Genomic DNA, 13,595 nt, shown 5'->3' on the forward strand with positions numbered 1-13,595 from the left:
CCTAAATAAATTTGATTTGGAGACGCCAAAAACTCTGCATGTCTCTATATACAGGTTCCACACACCGCCTTAAGAGCTAATGAACATTTTTGGCTTGGGATATAATAGCTATCCACCGTTTGACTATTGTTCGTTTCTTGAGTAAAGCCTCAAACAATCAGAACGGATCTCTTAAAACAACAGCTGTGGATCCAAAGAATACAATATGAGCTTTGGAGTCATTTATATTTAACTGAAATATGAAATGTCAATTCCTCCAACAAATTTAGCATTACACAAATGTTTCCCTGTCTTTCTGAAAGGAAAATTCTCTGACTAAAGTTTAAAGCTGCACTTAATTCAGAATGAAATCCATTTATAGCGGCAAACTAGCGGGGCTTGTTTGCCATATTCAAAACCAGTCTGCCAGAAATTAGCAGGACAACGGCTAGTTGTTTACCGCCTGGCTTACTTTGGCAGATTTGTGTCTGGTCTGAAGAAATAAACTTAAAATGAAACTTTCTGTAGACTAGCATCAGACGCACCGCCCATTTCAGTCAATTCGAAAAGTTGTTTGGGCTCCACATGTTTAGCAAAACACTAAGAAGTCAAACAAATTATGTGTATAAACAGAAATATCCAATAACCTCTGCTCAAGGAGTGACGTCTACAGTATCGGCTGACGGTGTCAAGGCTTGCACCTGTCCAAACCACACAGTCATGCCTCAGTGAACACCAATTAACAATGACATTAATAACCAGTTTAGTCTCAGTTGTAAACGACCCACCCAATATATGCTTCCAGTTCAAACTGTCAAACTTAAATGCCAAAATGTCAACCAACCCTAAAACAAGCCTGTCTTCTCTAATCGAGCTAAATTGAGGAAGTTAGTAAAAAATGTAAAATCACAGAGCTGTCCGCAGTTTAGCTGATTGATCGCCCACAAACTAATCACTGAAACAACTACTGCAAGACGTTTTGAGCTCCTGGATAAATAGAATGAATTAAGGCAGGGATTGCAGAAGGGTATGTATTTAACAAACACAGACTGACTCAAAGAAAAATTTAGCTTAGGAAATTAAAAAGATGACCTCAAGTCAATAAAAACAATTTTCAACAAGACACGTTTAGTTTGCTGGGTTACGCTGTCAAAATATCAAAAATATCAAAGCAACTGTAACAATTCAAGGTGATGTTGGTAGTTTAAACAGATGTTCTTAACTAGTTAACTAATGTTATAGTCAGACTGAATAGGAAATGTGACAATTTTATAAAGTGAGGTGTGAAAATGAAGTATTTGCACTTTCAGACAGCTAACATGTATTAGCTAACATTCTTTAGGTTGTGGATTAAGCATTGAATATATATATACTCTACTTTATTTTAAGGTCCCATTCTCACTATTAACTAACTATTAACTACAACTTTTGTCTCAATAAACTCCTAATTTGCTGCTTATTAATAGTTACTAAGGTAGCTGTTAAGTTTAGGTATGGGGTAGGATTAGGGATCTCAAATATGGTCATGCAGAATAAGGCATTAATATGTGCTTTATAACTACTAATAAAAACCCAATGTGCTAGTGATATGCATGCTAGTTAATAGTGAGAATTGGTCCTTAAAGTAAAGTTTAGTTGTCGTCAATCATGATTTTGAACAAATGACGTGTTGGTGACCAAGTGGGATGTGTTCCTGAATCAACATCTTGGCCCTGAAACAACATTCCTTTCAAACAAACCCAATCCTAACCATATAAGTTTAGGTATGGGGTAGGATTAGGGATCTCAAATATGGTCATGCAGAATAAGGCATTAATATGTGCTTTATAACTACTAATAAAAACCCAATGTGCTAGTGATATGCATGCTAGTTAATAGTGAGAATTGGTCCTTAAAGTAAAGTTTAGTTGTCGTCAATCATGATTTTGAACAAATGACGTGTTGGTGACCAAGTGGGATGTGTTCCTGAATCAACATCTTGGCCCTGAAACAACATTCCTTTCAAACAAACCCAATCCTAACCATATCCCCAACCTCAACCACGCAGTACTCCAGAAATCAGATGGAAATAATAGTAACCGACCTGGTAATGAGAACAGCATTGTCGTGATGGGCGATCCCGTTCTCTGGGATACTGTTTCCATCTCCCTGATGGGAAAGAATGGATTTCTGCCATTTACAGAAGCTGTCTAGAGATTTGTCTGCATGGTGGTTTATCTCCAAGTTGGGCTGCAACATAAAAAACCAATGCAACGTATCAATGCAACAAAATCTGATCCACAGCAAGTTGACAAGTCACAATACGCCAAAGGATGCTTCGGCGTGTTGTGTATATATTTTATTTAATATATTATATGTTATTTGGCTGGTACAATGTGAATTGTAGCTCTTATGAAATCATCTTAGACCTAGTTGGATCTTTTGGTTGGTTTCCCAGTCTGGGAAGAGTTATTGGACTCTTCCAAGAACAAAAAAACATAGACAAACGCCCTAGCTCTCTCATTAAAGACATTAACGTAAAATCTTTTACAAAGTTTCCCTCAGGGACAATGTCTAGGCATATCTGTTCGAATAACTTTTATCTTTAAAAGTGGTCAGACGATTCATGATTCCATCTGTCTTTTTCGGGGCAATAAAACAGCAGACTACCGTGAGGTGTGCTTCTAAGCTTCTAAAAATACTCTGAGCTCACACTCATTTAATGCTAATGCAGACGAAAGACAAGAACGATGAATAGTGTGCATGTGCGTGAGACTAGGGAAAAATATCACACTAGTCTAGCCTCAAGAAGTACTATCGAAATACATTGACCTTTAGCAAAACCAAAATGCAGCTGTACACTATAAACTGTTTATTCTTGAAGAATTGCACCATTAAAGGGATAGTTCACCCAAAAATGAAAACTCTTCATTGTTTACTCATCCTCATGCCATTCTAAATGTGTATGACTTTCTTTCTTCTGTAATACACAAAAATGAAGTCTCATTGTTTTTCGTCCTTACAGTAAAAGCTAATGGGGTCCGAAAGACCATGAACATTCTTCAAAATATCTTCTTTTGTGTTTCAAAGAAGAGAGTAAGTCATACAGGTTTGGAACGACATGAGGTTGAGTAAGCAATGACAGAATTGTCATTTTTGGGTCAACGATCGACTTCTGCAACACTCACCTGATCTTCTGTCAGAACAATCAGTCGGGTTACAATAATGTTCACAACGTTTCCAAGACTGGCATCACGGTAAAGTTTGGCAACCTGACCTCCAGAAAAGAAGAAAAGACACAAAGTCAGCCAAATGCTGTTCGAGTTCTTCTCACGTACCCTTAAAAGGGAATAAAACGCACATTGGAGACAAATACACATGAGAAAAGCAGGACCAAACTTACAATATTCATTACGGACAGGATGTAGTGCTCGATGTCTTTGCGACCATGGTAGCCAACCATCATTTTGTCTGCCACCACTAGGGTCTCCACAAAGCGTTCAGAGCTGACAGAACGTCGCTGGCGGTGGCCACCCATCGAGCTGTCGCCGTCCGTGGCCGGGTAAGGTGGGTTTGCTTCAGGATTGGTATCGTAGCTGGGTGTCCGGTTTATTGTGAGGTCTGAAAGATAACAAAAATGGTTCACGTTATCATCAAAAAGTGATTCATTAGCAGTTCAATTGATAGTAAAATGAGGTTTAGCTGAACTTTAGAGTAGATCTTCACTCAACGTTCATGCCGAGGCTGTTTGCAGAGACTTCCAGCCAAACCTGAACCACTGACCATCATTTCCTAAACTGCTATCTATAGCTGTTTATGCCACAATGTGGCCAAATGGAGGTTTACCAACCTGAAACACCACAGCTGAACTCCTCGCTTGGCTCTTGCAGAGAAGGAATGGAAGTCTTTTTATAAATAACATGTGGTTGTCCTTCGTGGTTGACATCACTGAAATTTCTGGATATATTTTTTAATGGCTCTATTAAATATTGCTCGTCCTCTGTGGTTATGACACCATGCTTGATAAGAAAAGAGAAAATGGTAGGTTACACAAAAAGCACATATGAAAAACAAGAAAATATGTTCATTGACAAGGTTTGAAATATTCCATTTGCAATGTCAAGGACGAGGTTGTAAATTCATGCATTTTAATGGCCGTATCACATGCTTATCATCTCTACAAATATATTAATGCTGTTAAAATACATACCAGAATGTAGATAACTATTACTCATATTATTTCAAGCAATTCATATCATTCAGCATTGCAAGCAAATGCAAAAACACGCCACAATACAAATCAATGAGATAAATCACTCAAAAACCACCAATTACATAAAGAACAACACTGTAATTAATGTAGTGCTCGATGTCTTTGCGACCATGGTAGCCAACCATCATTTTGTCCGCCACCACTAGGGTCTCCACAAAGCGTTCAGAGCTGACAGAACGCCGCTGGCGGTGGCCACCCATCGAGCTGTTGCTGTCCGTGGCCGGGTAAGGTGTGTTTGCTTCAGGATTGGTATCGTAGCGAGGTGTCCTGTTTATTGTGAGGTCTATGGAAAACAAAAATGGTTCACATTTTCATCAAAAAGTGATTCATTAGCAGTTCAATTGATAGTAAAATGAGGTTTAGCTGAAGTAGATCTTAACTCAACGTTTATGCCGAAGCTGTTTGCAGAGACTTCCAGCCAAACCTGAACCACTGACCATCATTTCCTAAACTGCTATCTATAGCTGTTTATGTCACAATGTGGCCAAATGGAGGTTTACCAACCTGAAACACCACAGCTGAACTCCTCGCTTGGCTCTTGCAGAAAAGGAATGGAAGCCTTTTTATAAATAACATGTGGTTGTCCATCGTGGTTGACATCACTGAAATTTCTGGATATATTTTTTAATGGCTCTATTAAATATTGCTCGTCCTCTGTGGTTATGACACCATGCTTGATAAGAAAAGAGAAAATGATGGGTTACACAAAAAGCACACAGGAAAAACAAGAAAATATGTTCATTGACAAGGTTTGAAATATTCCATTTGCAATGTCAAGGACGAGGTTGTAAATTCATGCATTTTAATGGCCGTATCACATGCGTATCATCTCTACAAATATATTCATGCTGTTGAAATACAAACCAGAACTCAGATAACTATTACTCATATTATTTCAAGTAATTCATATCATTCAGCATTGCAAGCAAATGCCAAAACATGCCACAATACAAATCAAATCAATCACTCAAAAACCACCAATTACATAAAGAACAACACTGTAATTACTGGGACAGGAACCAAAGCACACAGACCTGCGCCCTTGAACACCCCCAATTTAACATAAATTCAAAAAGAGCCTCAGAAATGTGTTTATAGAAAAAGAAGAATAAAAAAAATGCTGGCATGTTCTCCAAGTCTGTAAAACTCCACAATGAGACCAATTAAATCTTTACAAAGAAATAGCCAACGCTGCACACGCAAAACAAAAGCGCAGTTGATATAAGCCGTATGCTGTGTGATGCACGGCGAAAACTGCTGAGGCATTCAAAGGATTGTTTTTCCATTTTTGGTTTCAATAAAATGACTGAAGCAATGCAGAGATCTCAATTTATGAAGTATGGTGAGCCAGTACCTTTGGCCGCAACAATCATAATATAACATTTTAGCATCATTACAACTGTCTCGTTCTTTATTCTGACTAAAGGAGGATTGTGGAGAAAAGCCTAATATTCCAGACCTGATAAAGCAGAGCTGTTTGAAATTTCTTGTGGACTACAGCCTAAAGCTTTTGTGTTGGTAATCTGGTTGGTTTAATGGCAAGAGGTGGAACATTATGTTTGTAAAAGCGTTGCTTTTACTTTCATTTGAGCCCAGCCATTGGGACAGATCAAACTTGATGATATCAGATATCAAACCTTACGAAATATTAACCATGGTTTTTACTACAAATGAAGTCACAAAAACCATGACTACTATAGTTAATCCATGGTAACCACAAATTAACCATGTTTTTTCTAAACTAACCATAGTTTAACCATAGCATTTGTAGTAAAACTGTGGTTATACAAATGGTAATCAATACAGCAAAAAAAACATTTAAAAGCACGTTGTGTCCTAAATCATGTGAAATGATAAGATAGATGCCTGATCTGAGGTCTTACAGCAATCTCAAGTAAGCTTTTTGGACAGCATTTGTGGCAGAAAAGAATTCACGCTTCACATCCCTTAGTTTGTAAAACCTCAACATTATGTTTACACTTACTTAAGTGTTAACATAAGATTTGTGTAGAAATTTTCGACCTTTACAGACAAAAGGAAAAGACCACCACAATAAAATGACAAAGAATTAGAAAATTTCAGAGAAAATTCCATAGTAAGTCCAATACTGTAAATGCAATTTTTGCTTGTTAGCCTACTGGTAGATGCTGTTAGGCAAAGAGCCTTCTTCTCCATTGGCAACTTCAATGTAGCTGTACATTCCGACAAAATATTGTTTTCATTATATTATACAAACCTATAAAGCCAAAATGCAGTAACTACACATAGTGAAACATAGAAAACCGCTTTTGTAATGTAATTGTAGTGTAATTGAGTGTTTAGTTTACCCTGAGACGATAACTTATTATTTTCAAAAACTTGGACTTCTAAACCCATTTTCAAAAATTAGCATTTTCAGGCCACTAAAACACTGTTGTCATGTAAAATGGGCAAAATTCATAAAGTTTTATGGTTTTGGTTGAAAACGATTTAATGATCATGTTACACTGCATAATAGTTACTGATAATCACAATTATTTATCCTCAAAAATTCTACCCGCAATTATGTCATTTGAGAAATTTCATCATAATTACTACACTTTCACCTATTAAGCACAAATCAACAAGGGTAAAATAAAATAAAAATTTCTGATTTTTGAGCACGAATCACAACTGAATTTTTTTAAGTAATTAAAAAGATGTATTATACGAGACGAGAGAGCGCAGTGTAAATAACCTTGTTAAACTGATTTAATATATTATCATATAAATTACGTTCTCCACATTCTGAACACTGGCAAAATTCAAAAGCTTCTCACAAAAGCTAAAACGATTAAATTCCTAATATTAATCATGTAGGTCATGTGCCAGCCAAACAACTGCCATTGAGATGGTTCTTACAAATTAAGGAACAAGAAATAAATTACCGTAGTAATCAACACCATGTCACAAATGCTGCTGAGTGAGCCTAAGGTGTATTGAAAATTCTTTAAATCATCATTCCATCATCTCTTGCAATATCCAACTGAGGAGTCAGGTAAAGATCTCTACAGGCTTGCAGTTTACTGAACTCCTGAAACTATAGGTCTGCACGGCGGTTTAGAGGGTTTTGTGTTTGCACGCAGACACAGTGGCTGCAGGAAATGCCTCAGGACCAGCAGAGCCACTCTAAATTCTCATAGATTTATGCAAGGGTGCTGCTGATACCAGGGTGGAATCCAATATCGAGGCCTGTCCTCCCACATGAACACCCCAGTTTAAGGTAATTGCACAGGGCCGGATCTCTTGGGCATTTTCCTCTCAGTCTCTCGTCAAGTTAAAGACACAACATGCACGACTGTAGTCTAGCTTCCAGTGATGGGGATGCTACTTTAAAACTGAATCTTGCCAAGATACAAGCTACTCATAGTTTAAAGTACTTAAACGACAGTCAAGCATTTGGAAAAGTAGTTAAATGTAACTACGCTAAAGCTATTTCAAGGGAATAGTTCACAATTTAGTCAAATTGTTCCAAACCTGTATGACTGTTTCTTCTGGGGTATTTGGAAAAATGTCTCATATATATATTTATCACATAGCAGCGTTCAACCGAATTGTTCACTGTGACGAGTGGGGCGGGGCCGAGAGCCGTGGGAACGGAGGAGTCTCGAGTCCCACGGAGGAGCTCCGGAAGGATAAAAGGAGGAGTGACGACAGTGCAAGACGAGAGAGGACCAGGCCTGGATTTTATTTAGTGTTTTGGTTCTGTTTGTGCGCGGCAGTCGTCCGTGAGGGGCTGTCGCGGTATTTTGCATTTATTTTATTATTAAAATTATGTTTGAATGTTTGCCGGTTCCTGCCTCCTTCTTCCCAAAATACGAACTGTGTTACATTGGTGCCGAAACCCGGAAGGAAGGAGGGACACGCTGCCAGGAGCAGGGAACGGTGGACTCCTGCCGGCTGCCCGAACCCGGAGGCCGTCCACCGAGGGCTATCCAGTGCCACCGCCAGGCATCACGGAAGAGTTTACCCAGTTGGTGGAGGGCCGAGCGGCAGTGTGTCTGGGAACCGGAACAAGAATTATTTTTTTCCCTCTCTCCCCTCTCTCGTCTCTGTCTCTCCTCATCCTTCCATCTCCTTTTCTCTCGCCTCGTCTGTCTGTCCTTACACCCAGGCAGCCGCGGCCACCGTGATCGGCTCCCCCGGAGTAGAGCGCAGTCTCGGGAGTACCCCCCGGCCTGCGAGGGGCAATGGGGGTATGTGACGAGAGGGGCGGTATTTTGTGTTTATTTTATTATTAAAATTATGTTTGAATGTTCGCCGGTTCCCGCATCCTTCTTCCCGAACTACGAACTTTGTTACATTCACAAATGCTAAATGTCCTGCAAGACCTCAAAACAATGAATTCATTCTTTCTGCAGTAAAGTTACAGAAGTGAGTTGTCAAGGAAATTTGCAGGGTCACGCTAGTTTATGCTAGCTAGAGCCGTGATCTAACATTTCGATAATCGCATTGCATCACAGGAAGCCACGTTTCACAGCAACCGTGTGGAGTGCGGTTTAGTTAAGCAACATCAAAGTCCCCACCAGATGAAATGCTCAGCGTGAGATAGGAATCAGCTGGCAAAGGGCTTGCAGGTGCAGGAGGGATTCAAGCCCGATGCGGAGAGACAGCTAAGCTAATATTTTGCTGTCACTCAGCAGTCACTTTAACAGTGAGCAGAAGCAGCCGTGTACACAGAGACAGGGACATAGATAAGAACAGCAAAACAGACGAGGCGCTTTAAGCTCTCTCTCCCTCTCTCTCTCTCTCTCTCTCTCTCGTGTTAGTCGCACATGAGGCATAAGTTTCTTGAAGCTGCCTAAGCTTTATTAATGTGATGTAGACATGCTGACTCATTCTGGACAATGCCTGAAGCTCTGCTGTTAAACTGCTGAGCAAGACATTGATATGGACACTTTTCATTGTTAAAATCCTTTCACCTATCTGAGCTTAAAATGCACCGACAACTATAAGGATTTGTAGTCAACATTTGGTTGACTTTCCCAAAAAGTGTAAACAATTTGATGTTATCAAAACATTGCTCTACTTGTTTGAGCTTCCCAGCATAGCAACACTGATTCAACCAATAGCGTGAGTTGGGGACAGGACTATCTGTTTGTCCAACCAATAGCAGTGTTCAGGACACCTGAACTTTTGGAATTTTGCCATGTATTCTAAATAGTGCTGTCAAAATGAGCATGTTAATGCAGGCATTAATTTTTCCAGTTTAACGGCATTAAAAATATTTAAAGGGGTCATATGATGCTTTTTTAAAGATCATTATTTTGTGTATTTGGTGTAACAGAATATGTTGACATGCTTTAATGTTCAAAAAACACATTATTTCGCAGGGGCGGAGCAAGGGTTGGCCACCCCACTCACCACAACTGCTGCTTCTGTCTATTTTTTCTTGACAAGAATTGCGTTTATTTAGACGCAGAATGTCTTTACGACCACATCAAACAGGAGACTTTTCAGACGCGCACTCCACTTCCCCTCAGCACCAGGCACTAGTCAAATGCGCGCAGAAATGGTACAGGTGAAGAGGAGCTTCAGTAGAACAACAGCGAACCGCATGCGGTCAGATGAGATTTTGTCAGGCCATATATCAGTAAAAATTAATCTTCCTGTCCTTTCGTCCTGTCCTGTCCTGTCCTGTTATACTGTGCTCGTAGCACGTGCTCTTCAATTGCATGCACAAATATGACGGCGCACACTGTAGCCTGTATCATTTCATATTAAAGTGCGAATGAAACAACGAGCATGTGTGTCATATTCATGTCACTTTCAACAGCGGCAGCTCTTAAAGTAATAGCAGCCAAATAACCTAATAACCCAGCTGCTGTGATGTCTGTTAATCAAGGAACAAAAGGAAAAGGAGGAAATCAATAACTTTTGTAGCTTTAAGGATTCCTCTACATTTAATTTAGAATTTAGTGTTTGATAACTTTATTCAATTTCTATGTATTTCCTACCTGCTGAAGGGCACAGGTAAATATGACATTTATTATAATAGGTTTATGCGAGTATTGCTTTAAGTTTACTTAAATTAGAAGTTGTTATTGTTTAACTAATAAATGTTAAAATAATAGCCAACAGTTGATGTGTATAGTCAATGTATAGTCAATAGTTAAATAATTGGGAAAAAGAACAATTTCCTAGTAACATCAGTAGTATTGGTCTCAGTAATACTCACCTTTAGTCATAAAAAAGATGCCATTAAACATATACTGTCTTTATGTTGTTTCTACGTTAATTTGAAAGACAGAATGTGAAATTATTGCAATATAAAAGTATATTTAAAAACTAATGTTGGGTGGGATTAATCGTGATTAATTTCAGAAACTTTTTTTTTAATCGATTGACAGCACTAATTCTAAACTGTGTGTTCTGGGTGGTTGGTAGCTGGTTGCTCACTAGCCCAATTCAAAAGAGCCCACCCAAGTCTCTATGATATTCTAGTCCATAGACACTGCTTGGGTCCCTTCTTCACCTATTTCTTTGCCAGGTGAAGATTAAAAGTTTGATGGCTAAAAGTAATAGCACATCTCCGCAACAATGCACGTGGTTTAGAAATAATCATCCACAGTAAGGACAGCGTATCAGTCACATAAAGAAGGCTAAGTCAGCAAGTATGTGGCCCTCTGAGGAAGTAAACACTTCAGCTGAAGATCTTTAGATATGTGGGCAATAAAATGCAATGCATATTCCATATGTCGTTGGCCAGCATGCTTTCATATCCCTGCCTGAATGTGCAATTTCCAATCTGTTCTTTTATGCAGAAAACAGTGTGCTTTTCCTGAGGTATTTTGGAGAAAAACAGCTTGCTACAAATATTACAAATTCCGGACAAATCAGAAGGCTCTTTTGGTACATCTAAAGATAGCAAATGTTACTTACCCTCTCATACACCCAAAAGCATGAAGATTTTCAAAGACGGATGTACTCACCAAGCCTTTGCAGTTGCTCAATGCCACTTTTGTAGTGCTATATTGATCCAGTAGGTATCCAACATAGTGGCAGTTATCGACCACTGAATGCTGCCAGTCTAGTCCGTCTTTGCCCCAGTACTCTACCGTGAAATGTTTAGAAACCAGGATGGGGTTGAGTGTCAGGTTCAGGTGAAAGTGCTTGCCGTAGGCTGAGAGTTTGTAAAAAAGCCTGGTCTCAGTGTGGTCCAGCTCAGCCTGGTCCAGTCCACGTCGCCGCCGACCAGGCCTGTAATGCTTCACAGTGTAACTCATGAACTGGCCCCTCTCATTTACCCGCACTGGTACTGTTAGCTGATAGTGCTCCAGCGTGGACAGGAATTCCGCTTTGTGTTTTGGGGAATAAAGTGAAGGAGATAACAGTGAGCAAAACAAAGGAGAGGGTAATCATGGGAAACCAAAAATCAGCTATTTCAGCAATGTAAGTGGCAGGTGTGCTCAGAGGAAAGATCAAATGCTCAGAGATTGCTCTTTCGCAGCTTAGAAAAGTTTCAGTTACGTTTAATCCTGTAGAAACTTCTACGTTTAATCCTGTAGAATCCTCCATTGTTTCTCCTTCACAGCAGTAACATTTAAAGGGAGCACATTGAGACTTCTGTGTTACACTTCTGTTTCTCGGATTTCTCTCCCAGTAATTTTAAATGTGTCTCCTCTTGATGTTTCAGAGTAGATCAAAACCAATGTCTCAAAATATGGACAGATTTGATAGTTAAAGTCAGAAGTCTTAAGGTTTCTCTTAAGGTTTTTCAGGAGCAACAATGGTGATACTTAAAAGGAAGCATAACTGAGATCACCATCTTACGGAGCCCCGCACATGACATGCAAGAAAAAATAAATAAATAAAATCAAAAACTTCAAAAAATACTAATTCGTTCCCTCGATGTACTAAAACGTGCACACGATTACTATTTCGTTCCCTCGATTTGCTAATTCGTTCCCTTGATTTGCTAAATCGTGCGCACAATTTACTAATTCGTTCTCTCGATTTATAAATCGTGTGCACAACTTAGCAAATGGAGGGAACAAATTAGTAAATTGTGTGCACAATTTATAAATCGCAGATTTGATAGTTAAAGTCAGAAGTCTTACGGTTTCTCTTAAGGTTTTTCAGGAGCAACAATGGTGATACTTAAAAGGAAGCATAACTGAGATCACCATCTTACATGACATGCAAGAAAAAATAAATAAATAAAATCAAAAACTTCAAAAAATACTAATTCGTTCCCTCGATGTACTAAAACGTGCACACGATTACTATTTCGTTCCCTCGATTTGCTAATTCGTTCCCTTGATTTGCTAAATCGTGCGCACAATTTACTAATTCGTTCTCTCGATTTATAAATCGTGTGCACAACTTAGCAAATGGAGGGAACAAATTAGTAAATTGTGTGCACAATTTATAAATCGAGGGAATTAAATAGTAAATCGTGCGCACGATTTAGCCTACAATTTTTTTCCTGCATGCCATGTGCGGGGCTCCGTAGTAAAGTGCTACTGAAAAACGTGCGCACGATTTAGCCTACTATTTTTTTCCTGCATGCCATGTACAGGGTTCTGTACCATCTTCTGCAAAAGCAATAAATTTTTTCCACTGGACTGGCAAACTTGAGCACAGTTTGAGACATTGTTGAGATCTCTTTTGGAATCCGGTGGAAACACACAAGATTACTTTTTTTTTCCTCAAGGAGAAAAATCAGAAGCAGAAGAGACAAGCAACAATCTCATTTTTTCTCTCTATTTAGTCTCACTAATATCTAGGAGACACGATTGAGATATTAAAGAGATCTTTTGTAATCTTTTTTCTTTAGTAAAGATCTCTTTAATGTCTCAATTGTTTCTCCTAGGCGTAGACATCAGTAAGTCTGCTGCTCTGATTTTTCTCCAACAGCGTTTCAGTGGAGATCTCAAAAACATCTCACACTGTGCTCAAGTCTGCCAGAGAAAAGCCAGAGATCTCAAAATGAACTCCAGCGTTTCTCATCATTTTTTTCCCCAAGCTCAAATCATCTGAGTTATGCTACCCACATTTATTTTATAGCTCTGTACTCTTGCTTTATGCCAATAATTGGCTCATTTGTTCATCTGTTTATTTCTCCTAAGAAGAAGCATCTGAGATGAGCTTGACACTTACATGAAACATAACTGAGCAATAAAAGGTTTCCTCTGGGTAGAGCTGAAAGTGTCTTAATGACATGTAAGCAGAAATGAGTTATGGCTTGCTGCTATGACATCAGCTGTTAGCTACAGTCATCACTATATGTTTTTGTCCCCACGTTATTAAACCTACCTTGAGAGTTGTATGAAAGGATCTGAGCTTCAGCAGCGGCCAAGACCAGGCTAAATATCCAAGTCAGCGTCTTCCAAAAAATTTCCAT

The 13,595-nt window shown here is 39.0% G+C and overlaps 1 protein-coding gene across 1 annotated transcript in view; it reads right to left on the reverse strand.

Annotated features, from left to right (window-relative positions):
* The window catches only part of LOC107744255 (A disintegrin and metalloproteinase with thrombospondin motifs 6-like), an 83,757-nt gene extending 70,162 nt beyond the window's left edge, over window positions 1–13,595 (reverse strand). Inside the window, exons 1-6 of the mRNA XM_016557791.1 lie at window positions 13,508–13,595; window positions 11,182–11,546; window positions 3,809–3,977; window positions 3,362–3,579; window positions 3,147–3,230; window positions 2,063–2,208 (exon numbers count right to left, since the gene is read on the reverse strand). Of these exons, the coding sequence (XP_016413277.1) occupies window positions 2,063–2,208; window positions 3,147–3,230; window positions 3,362–3,579; window positions 3,809–3,977; window positions 11,182–11,546; window positions 13,508–13,595 (1,070 nt within the window). The remainder of the gene's footprint in view (window positions 1–2,062; window positions 2,209–3,146; window positions 3,231–3,361; window positions 3,580–3,808; window positions 3,978–11,181; window positions 11,547–13,507) is intronic.

This window comes from Sinocyclocheilus rhinocerous, unplaced genomic scaffold (genome assembly GCF_001515625.1).
Source record: "Sinocyclocheilus rhinocerous isolate Xijiao unplaced genomic scaffold, SAMN03320098_v1.1 scaffold317, whole genome shotgun sequence".
Taxonomy (NCBI): Eukaryota; Metazoa; Chordata; class Actinopteri; order Cypriniformes; family Cyprinidae; genus Sinocyclocheilus; species Sinocyclocheilus rhinocerous.